General features: G+C 44.2%; 1 protein-coding gene across 1 annotated transcript; it reads right to left on the bottom strand.

Annotated features, from left to right (window-relative positions):
• Window positions 1-3,738: 3,738 nt before the first annotated feature.
• Window positions 3,739-4,407, bottom strand: LOC142424544 (large ribosomal subunit protein eL27-like). Its single transcript, XM_075529826.1, has 2 exons — window positions 4,327-4,407; window positions 3,739-4,086 (listed from the first exon to the last, which is right to left on the bottom strand). Exons 1-2 carry the CDS (start codon window positions 4,405-4,407, stop codon window positions 3,757-3,759), a joined length of 411 nt encoding a protein of 136 aa, XP_075385941.1. The 3' UTR covers window positions 3,739-3,756.
• Between the last annotated feature and the right edge of the window lie 12,451 nt (window positions 4,408-16,858).

The raw sequence follows: 16,858 nt of genomic DNA, 5'->3' as shown, positions 1-16,858 counted from the left end.
AAGAGGCTTGAGGTGAAGCTTGGCATTGGGAGTGGGGTCTATGTTGGGGTGGTCTGGGCTCATAGTCATTGTGGAGGCAGTAAACTGAGTTAGTAAATATGCAAGTACCTCTACCACCCCAAATACTATAAAGGAAAGTTTCTTTCTTGTCCAAGATTCCATGAAAGCAAGGAATGGGCTTAAGGGGAGATATTGATGAGAGCTGATTTATGTCACAAAGAAGACAAACTCCAACAAGGTATGTTACCTTCTTTGATAGCTATGTATCCATGCATCTATGCATCTGCCCATCTATCCCTCATCTACTCATCTACCCTTCCATCCATCTATTCATCTGTGCACTATCTACCCTGCCATCCATCCATCCATCGAGCCATGCATCCATCTATGCATCTACCCATCTACCCTCTACCCTTCTATCCATCATTTACCCTTTCACCCATCCACCCATCCATGCATCTACCCAACTACCCTTTCACCTATCCACCCATCCATCTCTCTCTCTCTCTATCTCTCTCTTTCTCTTCTCCCACCCTCTAGTACCTCTATCATCTGTTTTTATCTGTATTGGCTATCATTTCTTAGAGTCAATTGTGGCAGCCACTGTGTCAATCCATCTCATTGAGGGTCTTCCTCTTTTTTGCTGACCTGCTTTAACAAGCAGGATGTCTTTCTCCAGGGACTGGTCACACTTGATAGCATGTCCAAAGTGTATGAGAGAAAGTCTCACTGTCCTCACCTTTAAGGCATGTTCTGGCTGTACTTCTTCTAACTATTTAATCTATTTTTACCACCTATCTATATTTATCATCTATTTGTCTATCTATCATCTTATACTTAGATGTCAAATTAGCTTTGACAATGAGAACTAGTTTTGTCAACTTAGTCTTATGAAAGGCATTTTATATAAGTCATGTAAATTTGAAACTTCTACTTCATAAAAACTTTGACAAAAGTCCTTTTAAAGTGTGTTGTTTACCAAAATATGTTGTATAGTAAAATTTGTATTAAAGTTGACTACATTGAAATTTGAAAATACTTTGAAGCTTTGCATAAAGTTTTCAGTGGTTTCTTCCTTGGAAGTGGAGAGCTGAGTCCCTTTTTTGTCTGTTCTTTAGTCTTTTGTATTGGAAGAAGTAAGGCCAGAGTGCTCCTTCGAGGCAAGAATGGCAAGACTTTGTCTTACACACTCTGGACACATGGCCAGGAAAGACCAGTCCCTGCAGAAGGACTTGGTAAAGAAGAAGGGCGGCAAAAAAAGAGGAAAATCCTCAACTAGACAGATTGACACAGAAGGTGTATGAGTGGGTTCTGGCACGGGACAATTGTGAGGATCGCGCAGGACCGTGCAGTGTGTCCTTCTGTTATACACAGAGTCACCATGGGTGGGAGCCAATTCGAAGCCACCTAACAACAACAACAACAATACATTGAAATGTATTCTCCCTTCTAAGCCTTTTTTGAAGATACTGTGCTAAAGTATATTAAAATGAAAAAGGAAAGGCATTATTTATAGTCATTTTGATAATTTTTTAGAAGTTGTACAATTGCGTTCTTGGTAGGTTCCTTTCTGTCCATTCTGCCCACTCATGAGACACTACGTGCAATAGAATAAAATACCACCTGGTCTTAGGCCACCATCAAGTTGTTGTTACATCTGAGCCTATTGTGGCCATCGTGTCCCTCTGACCCCCCAGTCTTCTTTCTCACTGGTGAAGACCTTTTACTTGACCATGCATAATTGCCTCCTCCAGGGATGGGTCCCCCTTGATAACGTGTCCCAAGTCTATGAGACACAGCCTCCTTCCATCCTTGCTTTTAGGGAGCATTGTGGTTAGACTACATCTAAGAGAGATTTATTTGTTCTTATGGCAGCTTCAATGTTCAATGTTCTTCACTGACATCATAAATTAAATGTAGCCATTTTTGTTTGGTCTTCCTTATTTATTGTCCAGTGTTCACACACATATGAGGTGATTGAAAATCCTATGGCCTGGGTCAGGCACACTTTAGTTGTGAAAATGATATCTTTGCTATTTAACCTTTTAAAGAGGTCTTTTATTGAAGAGTTGACCAATGCAATTCATGGACTGATTTCTTGTCTACTGCTTTCATTGGCAATGACTGTGGATCCAAGTAAAATGAAACCCTTGGCAATTTTAAACTTTTCTAAGTCTATCATAATGATGTTTATTGGTCTGGTTATGAGAGTTTTAATTTCTTTAGATTGTGGCATGATCCATACAGAAGGCTGTAATCTTTTATCTTCAATCTTCAGTGTGGATTGCAACTCAGTGTAAAGAAACCCAAACCCTCACAGGTAGACTCATAGACAATGTCATGATCAATGGAGAGCAGCCTAAAATGGTCAAGGAGTTCATTTACAGGGATCCACAAGTAACACTCATGGAAACAGCAGTTAGGGTAAAAAGCAATGTATTGCATTGTGTAAACCTGCTAGTGAGATCTCCTTAAAGTGTTAAAGAGAAAAGACGTGACTTTGTGGATGGAGGTGCACCTGACCCAGGCCATATTATCTTCAGTGGCCTCGTATGCGTGTGAACATAGGACAGTGAATGAGGAAGACTGAAGATGCACCGCTGCATGTGAATTATTGTCCTGAAAAGAATACTGAAAGACTCCACACTGACAGAAGAACAAATCATCTCTCTTGGAATAAGTGTAGTCAGGGATGCAGAGGCTCTGTCTCACATACTTTGGACATGTCAGGAGAGACCAGTCTCTGGAGAAGGACATTGCACCTGGTAAAGCAGAGAGGGTCAGCAGAAAAGAAGACCCTTGCTGAGAAGCCTTGACACAGTGGCTGCAACAAGAGACTCTAACAAAGCAAGCTTTGTGAGGTTAAGGCAAGGTGGGCAGGGCTATGTTCTGTTGTAGTTAGGGTCGCTATGAGTCAGAACTGACAACTAGCAACTCCAGCATCATGGTCAAGAGCAAGTTCAAAGTCTGTTCATTGGGAAAAATATTTACAGGTGCTGTTTATTTTATTCAGTAGTTCTAGTAACATAATTTACATATCATACCATGTCATCATTCAATCATATTAAGAGGAGTTGTGCAATCATCACCACAACCAAGTTCAGAACGTGTTCTTCTTGGACTCATTACACTGAGGTTAGCTCCCCCGTGTCCCCATCCTCCCTGCCAAGCCCCTGGGTGATTTTCAATCCAGTTACTGTCCCTGTAGATCTACCTATCCTGGGCTTCTGGGGTAGTCACCTAATCTGGTGTCAATTTAAGGATTAAGAGTGTAAGGGTGGAGTCTAGGCTGTCAATCTGGAGATAGCCCATGAGACTTCTCTGGCATGGCCTTCTCCTGAGAATTCTGTGAAATCTCATACTTCCTCCTTGGAGGTGGAAGACACCTTTCTCTAGGCTGCTCCCTGGGAGACATTGCAGAAAACAAGCCATATGGACACAATCAGACCTCAGAAGCTGGGGAAGCCACAGAGAGACCCCTGCAAGCATTGAGATGTTTCCAATGACACTGGATCCAAAGACTTTCTACCCACTGGCCTGTGTGTCTTCTGCATTGGTCGTCATTGCATGTGTTTCATGAGTCTGAAGAGGACTTTATAGATTGATATCGGAAATAAGGGCTAATATTGGACTTATGGACTTGATCTAGACTACGCTGAGATGTTTTCTCAATGTTCAATTGCTCTTGTATATAAGTCTCTTTCTTTTTTATTTTTTTTAATTTTGGGGGTGTTTTTAATGATTTTGACTCAAGACCTAGAATCTCAGCTTCTGGAAGAACCACTTGTTTTTGCCTGTCTTGTACCTCTCCTCAAATTTGACCTTGGCCTCCCGATGGGCCTTGCGTTTAAGAGCCGGGTCTCTGAAGACATCCTTGTTGACGATAGCTTTGTCCAAGGGGATGTCTACGGAGTACCTCGTGGGCATGAGGTGATTATATTTATACACCTTCACAAAACACTTGATCTTCGACCTCTTGGCAATTTTCTTCTTGCCCATGGCAGCTGTCACTTTGCGGGGATATCGGTCGATTCCAGCCACCAGGGTGTGGCTGTAGGGGCGGTCCGAGGTGCCATCGTCAATGTTCTCAGTGACTGAACCTTTTCCAATGGAGCCGAAGCCCTGGTCTGAACTGGATTTCATGAGCAGTGTGGGCTTTCTTTGCTCGGGGACTCTCTCCAGTACATTCAGGTGACTCCTGGCCAGGAAAGGGGCCATAGTTTGGACTAGAAGAATCTCTCTTCTGAGGGAATCCCAGGCACCACTTACTACGTATATTGTAGGGCAGACGGTAGAGACTACTCAACACTGCCTAGAAAATACTGCCTTCACGATGACGTCTTTGCGTCCCGAATAGCGTCCCGCCAGGACCAGCACCACCTTCCCGGGTTTCATGAACTTGCCCATTTCAACAACAGGCTCTCAGGCTGACAACAGAAAAAAAGCATAAGTCTCTTTCTTATACATATATGTGTGTCCATGGATTTGTTTCTCTAGTCTACCCAGACTAACACAGCTTCACATAGAGAAAATAATATGAAATATAAATGGTCAGAAAGCAAACAACAAAAACCTCAACAACAATCACAAGATGAAATACAGAAAAACATTATTCAAAAAGAAAGCATAAATATTAAAAACTGAAACAACTGTAAAATGGGTCAAATGGAAGATCAAATTATAAGGTGTGGGATTTTAACCTAAGCACATCAGCCATAATCCACGTTACAATGTTCTCTGTCTGATAGCAAGGCGATTTATATCCGTCAACCATGGTCCTGTCCTTTTAATGACATTTTGTTTTCTTCACGTGTGATGTTCTTAATGTCATCCCACATCTCTTCTGGTCTTTGAGCATTAGGGGTCAATGTGTCAAATCTGTTCTTAAGATGGCCTCTAAATTCAAATGAGAAACACTCAGGGTTGCAGTTCAATTCTCGTGGACTTGTTTCCATTTTCCTCAGCTTTAACCTGAACTTGCTTCTGAGCAGTTAACGGTCTGTCCCATAGTTGGCCCCTGGCTAATATTACTGAGCTTCTCTTCATCCGTTGCCACAAATACAGCCAGTTTGATGAGGCCCATGTGTACCATAACCCATTGTGTTGTTGACAAACAGGTATTTGCAATGAAGAAGTCACTGGTCTTTCAGCATTCTGTCGTATAAGCTCCAGCTTTGTTTCCATCACCAACTACTTAGCTTTCCTCGTTGATCCCAGCACCTGCTTTCCAATCACCAAGAATTATCAATGAATCTTGGTTGCCTGTTTGATCAATTTGAGACTGAAAACTTTGGTAGAATTCTTCAGTTTCTCCATCCTTGGTTTGGTGGTTGGTGCATAAAATTGAGTAATAACTGTATCAACTGGATTCTCTTGTATGTGTATGATATTATCTTGAAATGTTATTTTTCAACTGTTCTAATGGCATGCAATCCACACAACATACAACTCACTAGTCCAGTCACATCACGGAGAGTTGTACAACCATCACCGCAGTTTTGAAGGGTTCTTGTTGATGACGGGTGCAATAAAATTACTCTTGAGCTCACCACTCCAGGACGACGGAAACCATTGCCTCACTCAAAGTCAGCTTTCTAGTGCTGAGGATATTGACCTTCAAGCATTTCATCTTATCTGTTTTCTCTTTAGTAGGTGGTATTTTATTGGTTGCTTTGTGATCAGTATGGAGACATTGTGAACAATATGTACACAATTCTTAATGCATGTACCAAAATCCTTAAATAGCATGTAGATACGATTCTTTTCTAAACTCCAGTGACTTTCAAGCTTTAGATTTGGAGGGAAATTTTCCTTAAGAAATAACCAAGTACCAGTATCTTCAAATGTTGATAAGCTGTTACATCATAAGGCCCACTAATTCACAATTTAATGTCACACACGCTGAAATGTTCAAGCCTTCACGGCACTTAACAAAATTATCTGGAAAACTGGACTAGTGCCATCATGGTGTCACGGTTCTGCCAAGAAAGCCGTGATGACAGATGGCTTTCAGACAATTGTAACAAAACAACATGGAAACAGAAGTTTAAATGTTCAGTCCTATAACTGCATGACAGTGACTCCAAATTGCCATGAAGTGTGTTTTGTATTAGGGATTCAGAAAGTCTCCCGCCCCCCTCCCCCATTCATGAAATGTAATATTGACACCCAAGACAGTCATATCTTCCCACAATTCAACATCCCAGTGTTTTCTAGTTGTACTGATTTCAACGCTTAAAAAAGAATTTGCACTTTAAAAAATGGGATGAAGTGGGATTTCCTCCTTCTTAAAAATGCTTTTAGAGCTACTAAAAATCATTTACATTTACAAAAGAGTTGATGAAAATATTCCTCTGGGTTGAAGGGAGATGACAGGCCCGCTGAGAAGACATGATAGAGAAACATGAATCAGACTTGGTTTCCGTTTCTCCTGTTTCATCAGAGGCTGGGCTCCTGGTTTTTTCATCTCTCCGTTTTCAGCAGGTGAATCTTCTCTAGTTTCTTGGTGAGCGACTTTAGCCCTTTGCTCCTCCTTTCCTGCTTGCTAGCGCTCTTTTGTCTGAAGATTTTTCCTTTCCTGCTGCCTTTTTTGGCTTCCACTCCACTTTTGCAGGCGCAGGCTTCACTGACAACCTCGCCAATATCCTCTTAAGCTCCTGAGTCTGGCAACTCTGCTGACACCTGCCCACCATGAGAGAGCCTGCTGGTACTTGAAATACAGGTGCCACAGCTTCCAGCATAACAACAATACACAAGCCACCACAGTATAACAGACTGACAGCCACATGGGAATGCCCTGCACATGATGCCCCAGCAGTCCACGGTGTTAGAGTACGTCGCGATTGGCCACATAACTCCGTCTAATGTCAGCATGCACCTAAGATAACCTGTGAGGAGATTACCTGTGTGATCAAATAGACAGGCAACGTTGTAATCATGGTCCCTGCTTTCGTCCACACAGTGCCAGTGGGCCCCGTTTTGTCAAGTATTCAATCTAGAACAGAGACAGTGCTTCTTGTTTAGGTGCATCAGAAAGACCATGGGAAATGTCCCCTCTTCCTGTGTCCATGAGGGTTATGCACGAGTCTGTGCAGCAAGTAACTGATTTTGCATCTTACCTGATGGGAAAATTACAAAACCCATTCTTAATTTTAGATACAAGAAAAGTCTTCAAAGAGCCGCACAGTTTCTCCCATTACAGAAGCAAACATATGTGCACATAATAAGACTGTGCCCTTGAGTATGTAAAGTCCAAATTTATACCACGGCCCTGCATGAAGACAGTTGGCCTTCGTCTATGTGTGTGGCTGTTATTTTAATGTGTGCATGTGTGGCGTGAGTGAATGTGCATGTGTGTGTGTAGTACACGTATGGTGTGAGTACATGAGACTGTGTTTGTGTGAGTGGACAATTAAATCTAGATTCATTTGCGTCTGCTTTTTTGTCTTTGCCCTGGAGACACCTTTGAGCCTGCCTGTACCTCCTGTCCTCTGTGCTGAGACCCCTGAGGCCTGGATGCAGCCAGCAGTTTTGAGGGTGCAAGGCCAGCCATCCCTGGTGTTGGCTGTTATTCAGAGCGGAGATATCCACCTTCTTTGCGCAAAGCCATCTCTGCCTCATATGGTACCCAGCTAGCTGTGCATGTGGGAGCTTTGGTTAAAAGAGCTTAGTAGCATCATGACTGAAACAGTGATAGAATGAAGATGCTGCCTTTTGTAATGTCCCATGAAGGATGTTGGCCTGACTTTAGGGGGCTTTTGTAAGATGCCAGGGTACCTGCCCGTAACACATCATCATGGGTCCAGTAGGCACAATTGTACAGCGATAATAAGTAAAGATTATAGTAAAGTCATAGAAAGCATGATGGATAGAAGAGAGAGCTTGAAATAATGGAGTCAGACACAATTCATGGTAGCAGTGCTCACCTTAGCCCTGCTGGCTGGTCCACATAGAGAGAGAGCGATATTTAATGCTAACCAAGGTTTTTATATTCTCTGGGGACATGCAAGCCCCCTAATTATAGGTGAGGACATACGTCACAGGAAGGGGTTGTGCTATTGGTAATACAGTAATGGGAAGGGTGATCTAGGGATATCCACTCAATAAGAAGAGGAGGGATTGGGGGTATACATGTGGCAAGATGGGCAGATCCTAGATACAGGATGGCAGCCTAACTTTGGATGTCACCGAGCCAGTTTGACCTGTTCCCTGGCTCAACTGATAGAGACCATTATCATTAGGGTGTGAACTCCACCAACAGGAACCAAATCAATGACTGCAGGCCTGTCCATTGTCCTTAACAGCAGGTGGAGGGGAGCTGCCTTAGTCTGGTGACTGACTGTCTTCAGGGAGGATGTCTGTAAGCATCTGACCTCCCCCCCTCCCCCTATCCCACAGTAAGAGGAATTTGATTGGGTGTGGAGACAAATTGGCACAGGAGAGCATTCATGGACTTCTAGGTAGGCCTGTTACTCACCTCTGCTTTGGGACCAATTAGCTGCATTGTCTTGGGAAAAACAATTAGCAGTGCTTCCTTTTGATGTAAATGGAAATTGTAGTATCCGTCTTGCAGGATTGTTTTTGAGCATTTACAAGATATTTTCCAGGTATCTGTCATACAAGGGAAAGTATCTGTAATAATAATAATAAAACTGAACATAAATATCAGGTTATGATAATATTTTTCGCTACATAGTATACACACCAAAATATGCAGTCAAGTACTTAACACGTTATTCTTCAGGCTGTTGCTAGTTCAAACCAACAAAATGTTGTATTTAACCACTCCAAATTAGATTTCTATACCAGGGATTTAAATGGGACAGGCTACAAAATTCATTTCAAGCTAAAGACATTCATGTCACAAAGTTCAATTAATAAGGCACCTTAATTTCTTTGCTAGAAGCATTGCTGCGTGTTTCATATGTTTCCTTTTCAGAGCCAGAGTGAAATTAGAATAATTGCATTTTTTATGGAAATCCAGTTGCTTACCCATGATCTACCTTGTTATGTTATTGCTGACGACCTCATTGCTGGTAGTGAGCAATGGATTTCTAATGTGTCTAAGGATACAGTATAACACACACATCTATATAATGCACACACAAAAGATGCATATATATACATGCACACACAACATATACTACACGTGTGTCATGTATATCACACACATGCATAAATATACCCCTGTTTGTGTGTACATGTACATAGACCCAGAAGCATTAATAAACATACAGACATGTACACACATGTATACACAAAGGCATCTGCATGTCGTTGTCATTGCTATTAGGTGGCACGCATTCGTTCCGACCCATCGTGGCCCTAGGCACAACATTCTGTATTCCATGGCCAGCATGGTTCTGCACCATCCTTGCAATCATTCCCATGCCTGAGGCCCTAGCTGCAGCCACAGCACCAAGCCATCTTCTCAAGGCCGTCCTCCTTCTTGCTGTCCCTCCTCTTTACCAGCGACCTTGCCACTTTATCAATCCTCCTCCAGAGACGGATCTCCTGAAACGTGTCCAAAGTATGTAAGACAGAGTCTTGCCACCCTTGCCTCTAAGGAGCTCTCTGGCTGGACTTCTTCCAGGACAGACACGCTTGTCCTGTGAGCAGTCCATGGTAATTTCGATACTCTTCCCCAGCACTGCGATTCAAATGAGCCAGTTCTTCTTCCATCTTCTTTACTCAGTGTCCAACTTTCACATGCATATGAGGCAATGGAAAGCACTAGGGCTTGGGTCAGGCTCACCTTAGTCCTCAAAGTAAAACCCTTGCTTTATAATACTGTAAAGAGGTCTTGTGCCACAGATGACGCAAATGCAACTCACCTTTTGATCTCTTGAGCGCTGCTTCCATGAGCTTCGATGATGGATCCAAGCAAGAAGAAATCCTTGATAACTTTAACCTTTTCTCTGTTTATCATGATGTTACCTTGATTCGTTTGTGAGAATTTTCACCTTTACATTGAGCTTTAATCCAGACTGAAAGCTGCAGTCCTTGGCCTTCATGAGCAAGTGCTTCAAGTCCTCCTCTTTTTCAGCAAACAAAGTTTTGTTATCTGCATGCCACAGGTCTTACTAAACCTCCTCCAATCCTGATGCCACACTCCTCTTCATAGAATCCAGCTTCGCTGATGATTTGCTCAGCACACAGATTAAATGAGTATGATGAGCGGATGGAACCCTGTGGCACCCCTCTCTTGATTCTCAACCATACAGTCTTCCCTTGTTATGGTCACACAACTGCCTCTTGATGCACATACACAATCTGCATGAGCACAACGAAGTGTTCTGGAATTACCGTCCTTCTCGGGATTATCCACAGTGTGTTATGATCCACACAGTCAAATGCCTTGGCATCATCCATAAAACCCACCAGAGCTTCTTCTCGGGCGTCTTAGCGTGTAAGAAGCAGTTGTCTAAAATAGACGTGAATCCAGAAGCTGGGGAGCTGCTCTGGGTTACTAGCAGAGCTGTCATTCCATGGCTTGTTGCTTCTGCGTCAAATGGAAGTGAAATTCAGACCCAGGGAGAGCCAGGACCAAACACCAAGGCTGTTGCTCCCAGCTCGGCACTGGCTCAGCGGGACCCCATAGCTTGAGCAGAATTGTCCTGTAGGGTTTCCAGGACCGTAATCTTTATGGACGTAAAGTCCCACATCTTTCTCCAAGGAGCAAGTGATGAGTTCAAACTGCCAATTTTCGGTTTAGCAGTCAAGCGCTTACCCATCTCGCCACTGGGGCTTCCAGATTTAGTAAACAACAACAAGAAACTCAAAAACGTACTAAGAGTTGATTCTAACTCACAGCGACCCTAAACAGGGTTTCCAAGGCGTATGAAAAGGGAATTTACAGAAGCTGAACAACCCATCAGAGAAGCTGGATTCTGTGAGGAAGAACGTGGCATCGGGAGTGTAGGAAGGCCTGATTAAGAACCTGCAGTATGCAGATGGCACAACCTTGCTTGTTGAACGTGAGGAGGACTTGAAGCACTTACTGATGAAGATCAAGGTCTGCAGCCTTCAGTCTGGATGACAGCTCAATGCAAAATGATCCAAATCTTCACAGCTGGACCAATAAGTGACATCATGGTAAACGGGGAAGATTGAAGGTGTCAAAGCTCTCATCTTGTTTGGCTCCACAAACAGAGCTCATGGATGCGGGCGTCCAGAGAGCAAATGATGTATCTCCTTGAATAAACTGGCTGCACAGACCTCTCTAGAGTGCTGAATAGCAAAGATGTTACTTTGAGGTCTAAGGTGGGCCTGACCCAAGGCAGGGTATTTCTTTCTTTCTTTTGGAATATTTTCATGTCTCCTATTGTATTTTCTTGTATTGAGGCCATGGTATTATCAATGGTCTCATGTGCATATGAAAGTTGGACATTGAAAGTTGGTGTGATACATTTGAATTGTGCTAGCAAACAATATTGAAAGTACCATCAACTACTAAAAGCATCAAGAGGCAAGAATGGTGAGACTTCCTTTTATGTACTCTGGACATGATGTCAGGAGAAGGCTGCCATGCTGGGTGAAGTGGAGGGAAGAGAAGAAAGGAAGCGCTGCAGCGAGATGGACTAATTCCGGGGCTGCCAGGGAGCCGCAGGCACTACAGAAGCAGAAAGCCACATCTCTCTTCTCCTGAGTGGCTTGTGAATTTGAACCTCTGTCCTTACTCTTAGCAGGTCAATACTCACTTGACAGTGCTATGAGAGCACCTTATAGGTGTCGACTTGGTTCCAAAGGATTGGTGAAGAAGGGAAGGAAAAGGGAGAGAGGCTATTTCTATCAGAAGATGGTTCTGATTGAAACATCAGCAAACCTTTTAAGTTGAGGCAAAATGATTTTTCTTTTACCGAAAAAAAGCAAAACCCAACCCCCTGGCCTTCAAGTCACTGCCCACTCACAAAGGTGCCCTGTGTGACTCGGGAGGGCCACGCCCTGGGGGTCCTTGCCACCATCTTTACAAGGACTGCTGCATGGGTCTCCGAGAAACCCTCTTTTGAGAGAAAAGCAGGCAAAGTTGGAAACTCAGGTGTGGCCAATGGGGCAGGAGGAGGTGTGCTTAAATACTAGATCGGAGAGCATTTCACCCGAGGCCTGGTCTCTGTTAGGGACCCTGGAGGAGGTCCCACTCATTCTCTTGATTCATCCAAATCCACCAGAATCAGGCCTGGAGAAGTCAGCTTCTCTCCCTGAAAGGCCTGTCCACCGCTAGGTTTTGTTAAGCACGTTATGCTGTTGGGGCCACAGACTCCTGAGATGGGTTCACATCTCCATTCACAGGTGGAAACCAGGACCAGAGCTGCGAAGGAGAGTGCAAATTCCCAGAAGAATGCGGGAGCTGGGATGCAGGCCTTTCCCCGCTCCTTCCTCCCTTCTCCCCAGCAAGCATGTGTCTCCTTCCAGTCCCACCTCCCCTCTGCAAGGCCACAGCTGGTCCCCACCCATAATTACTGCTGGGGAGAGGGAAGCAGTATTTACACTGCAGCCCACATGGCTCCTTCCCTCCCATCCTACCTCTCTTTCTGTCTCTCCTCTTTGCTTCTGTCTCTCTACCCCCTCCTGTTTCTCTCGCATCTCTTCCTATGGCTGTTTTCTCTCTCTCTCTCTCTCTCTCTCTCTCTCATTATCTGTATTTATAGCTGGATCAGGACCCTGGCTTTCCCATTATGTTGTGATGTATCAGACGATGAAACCATCAGATGGCTGTTTATGATTTTAAGTACAATTATGGTGCAGTTGAGGGAAAGCAGCCCCAGTTGTGTGCTGTCTTTTCATCTGAGAGCAGATAAATCATCCTTACTGGTTACCTCTTTAGCATGATTGCTGCAGACACCCTGGAGGCACCCAGGGTTGTGAAGATCCCACCACCTCCAGCCCACCACTGCTGCTGGTCCCACATGGCAGGCCCTGCATGCTCCCATATATAAGGGGGTCCCTCACCTACAGAAGTGTCAGTGTGGGGGACTGACATAGTGACTGTAGCAACAAGCTCTTACCCAGCAAGGATTGAGAGCCTGGTGCAGGAGCAGGAAGCACTTCACAGGGTCGCTTGAGGGGGCCTTAACAACAACACTCCTACAGAAGACCGACTGCTTACCCTGGCCCAGCCTCCCTAGGCCAGTGTCTCAGGGGCACGGGTCCCAGGCCGAGGTTGTAGAAGGCAGGCATTCCAGGGGCAAGAGGAGCGCAGCAGGATCATTTATAAGTCTGACATCTGCTAACAATTACAGATTGTAAGAAGTGACTCAGGGCAATCTTGAAATCCAGTTGGCTTGGTCACTGGAGAAGCCATGGGAAGAGCTGTCCCCAGGGAACGATGAGGATGAGTAGTCCTAAAGAGAGGGTCGGGATGGACATATCTGCCCCACTGAGAAAAAGTGGACATTACTCGATTTCTAATTTCAGGTTACAAGTGTTGACACATATGTATTTTGAAGGTCCTGGCTGTGCCTCCTTTAAAGTGTTCTCCCTCCACCTGAGGATCAGAGGGCCCACGGAAGCATACCAAGGCCTCCACCTGAAAGTGGATGCCATGAAGCCAGAGGGGGCTTGTCATGTGGCCCTCCACAAGTAAGGACCCTGAGGTATTCCTGTAATCACCACATGGGCACCTCTTGGAGAGTGCCTGCTGCAGAGGGTGAGAGGGAGGCCTGGGCAGCCTGGGTTAAACACAGCCTCAGACACCTGTGGCTGTCAGATGGATATGGTGAGTTCAATACATGGACAAGGGCTGTGACTGGGAGGTCCTTGACTTGCAACAGTCTAACTCAGGGCACAAAGGTGTTCCCTCAAGCCTTGTCACATTCAACTTGATCCTACTTGAGTTCAAGGCCAAAAATTATACCAAAGGGTATTGTTCTGTATGTTTCAATAATGATCTCAAAAGCCATTAGGTATAAGGCACTTTTATGCCTTCACAATACATATGTATTGTGTTAGTCCAAGTAGACTAGAGAAACAACAAATCCAGAGACACTCATATATGTGTGAGAGATAACTTTATATCAAAGAGCAATTGTACATTAAGAAAACATGCCAGCCCAGTCCAGATCAAGTCCATAAGTCCAATATTAGCCCATATGTCTGATACCAGTCTATAATTTCCTCTTCAGACTCATGCAACACATGCAATGACACCGAATGCAGGAAGATCACAGGTCAGTGCGTGGAAGGTCTTGTGGGTCCAGTGGCAGTGGAAGCATATCAGTTCTGATGTGGGTCTCCACGTGGCTCCTCCAGTTCCATGTGGCTTGTCAACAGGAATGTCTCACAAGGAGTGAGTGTATCTAGCCTCCAGTGAGCTATTTATCTCTGCCATGCCTCCAAATGAGGTCATCAAACTGTAACCTGATTGACAGGTTAGACTCCTCCACCCCTTAGGAAGTTGACAGGAGATTATATAACTGCCACATGTATAAACACCACATGTATAAACACCCATACCATGAACGTAGAAGCAATTACATTCACTTTTGTGAAGGCCTCTAAAGTCAACTACAAGTCATTAGAATCTGTAAGCCCTTAGAAAGTAATGCAGAGAATCTCTGCTCTTTGAGACAGTCATGGGAGCCTGGGACATCGTAAAGAACTGACCCATACGCTGAATTTACTTTGGGTCAACCTGCTATGATAAAGAAGACACCAGATAGTTAATCTTTGTAAATCAGCACTAGATGCAAGCGGTGGTCCCTGTTTGGCTGGAAGTGAGGCAGTTAGAGTGGTCAGGCAATCTTCCTCATCTCTGACCTTGAAGAGAAAGAAGATTTGTCATTGGGATGCTCGTGTGACAAAGTCACATCTGAGACCGACATTGCTGCTCACTTATTGACAGAGCAGATAGAACTGAGATTCTGCGTTGAGACCTCTCACTCTGGGTGAAACGTGACGGTTGAGAGCTGAACTCTCATCAGCACAGTAACTAGGATTTGTGATGCTTTGCTGCGCATGAATGTTGTAAGTCCCCATTTCATGCCTTGTCCTGACCACCTTACAGTAAACTGCGTGAGTTTGCTCACTCCAACCTGAGGGTCTCTCTACCAACATTCTAAGATAAAATCCTACATGACAGGTACTAATTATAGACCACTGATTTATTTATGGAAAAGTAGCAAGAAAGAGTCTTGGGTTTTGTTTTGCAGATGGCTATTTTGTTGCCTGGGTCCAAAGAAGTGTCCTTTCTTTGTCTGATCTTTTCTTCTTTGGGGCACTGTGTTTCCATTGGGCTACCAGAGGATTTTCAAGTGCTAGAGCTTTCCTGATCCTTACAGCAGGCTGTGCTGCAGTGCCCTATTAACAGATGGAGAGAAATGGGTTTCCCCGGTTGATAATGAAAAACGAAAGTCTATTAACACCGATTATTTTCATGACTCCAGTTCATTGCTTTCCTTGGACAATCGAATCAAAATTCATCATTTGAAATAAGTATTCTTTCTCTTGTGGCAAGGATCCATTTTCCTTTTTAATTATTGTCTTATTTCTATCTGTGTGCACAAAACTCTTTAAGTATCTTTTTTAAAGTTCTTATTGCTAGAGTTTTAAGACAGATGTACTACCCCTGCATAAGAATGTAGTGCCCTTTGAGGAGGACAATTGTTCACCCTAAGATCTGAAGATCTCGCCTGCATCATGTTGCCCTCCCTAACTCACAGAACTACCATGATGAGGGTGCGTGTCACCCAGGGGCTGAGAAAAAGCACAGGTCTTGGCACACAGGGATTTGAATTGTTTGAAAGCTGGGCCATGTTAGACAGTTTCCTTCTCTAATAACAGACTGAAATGCTGAACACCTCCACGGGTTTAGGGAGAGAAAATGGTATTCAGTGTGCACCCACAGTCAGCAGCAATCCCCCCCGCCCCCCGTGGAATCTCTTCTTGTGTCCTTAAAGCCAAGTGATGATGGGTGGACCCAGGGAAGCTGGGGAGAGGCAGTGAGGTTAGGAAGTTGTGGGGGAAGATTAGGGTGAAGAGAGTGAGGCTGAGCTAGGTGAGACGCCCCCAGAGCAGGCAGGCCATTTTTATGTATGCCAAGGGACCCTTCAACCCATGGTTGGGGTTTTTTACACCCCCCCCCCAAGGTGACTGTCCCTAATTGGCTGAGACTCAAGCGGTGATCCCTGATTGGCTGAGATTCAAGTAGCTATACCTGTCAGGCAGCATTCCAGCATTCCCTGTCCTCATCAGTTGAGTCTGTGCTCTAGAGACAGAACATTTGCTATGAAGATTGTTGCAGGTTATTCTTGTTTGACGTTGGACTCTTGTCTGAAAACCCCTTCACCTGTCCCATTAGACCTCCTTTATCTCCTTGGACCTTTCCCGGGGCTGTTTTCTGCTAAGTTTCTTACTCTTCCATTTCCAGTTCAGAAATAGGAATCTTTGTGGGTTTTTGTGTTTATTTTTCTTTATTTAGTTCCCTTTCAGGATTTTCAAACATTTTGACAATCCACCCACCCCACCCCCGCACCCCCTGGTCCCTGCACACCCCCCTCCTCCCTCCACACACACAATTAGACAAAGCACACCAGCTTTGGGCAGAACTTTAGTCACCACATGAAAGATCAGCACAAGTCAGGGGAGACTGGCTGCTTGCTGACAGCAATAGTAGCCCTGGGAGTTCTAAGACACTTGTTCTCTAATGTCTGACATCAATGACTTTTGTTTTGTTTTGTTTAAACACATTTTGCCCACTTGTTATAGTGGTTTTCAATAAGACAAATACAATAATTCTTTCAGAAGTAGAAACAAAATGTCATGTGTTAAAAATAGGCATTATAAAATAATCCTTTAAAATGGATTCTGGGCAAGATGGCGACGGAGTAACACATACCAGAGGGACTCCGCAGAACTCAGCCCA

The sequence above is a fragment of the Tenrec ecaudatus genome, chromosome 13 (assembly GCF_050624435.1).
Source record: "Tenrec ecaudatus isolate mTenEca1 chromosome 13, mTenEca1.hap1, whole genome shotgun sequence".
Classification (NCBI taxonomy): domain Eukaryota; kingdom Metazoa; phylum Chordata; class Mammalia; order Afrosoricida; family Tenrecidae; genus Tenrec; species Tenrec ecaudatus.
The sequence above is the reverse complement of the archived record's forward strand: the minus strand, read 5'-3'. Positions and strand labels throughout refer to the sequence as shown.

Bases quoted from the DNA above. Each gene is read 5' to 3' on its own strand.
- LOC142424544 (XM_075529826.1), bottom strand. From the start codon at position 4,407: ATGGGCAAGTTCATGAAACCCGGGAAGGTGGTGCTGGTCCTGGCGGGA. The intron at 4,087-4,326 runs GCAGTATTTTCT...TCAGTCACTGAG, and splicing joins GCAAAGACGTCATCGTGAAG to AACATTGACGATGGCACCTC.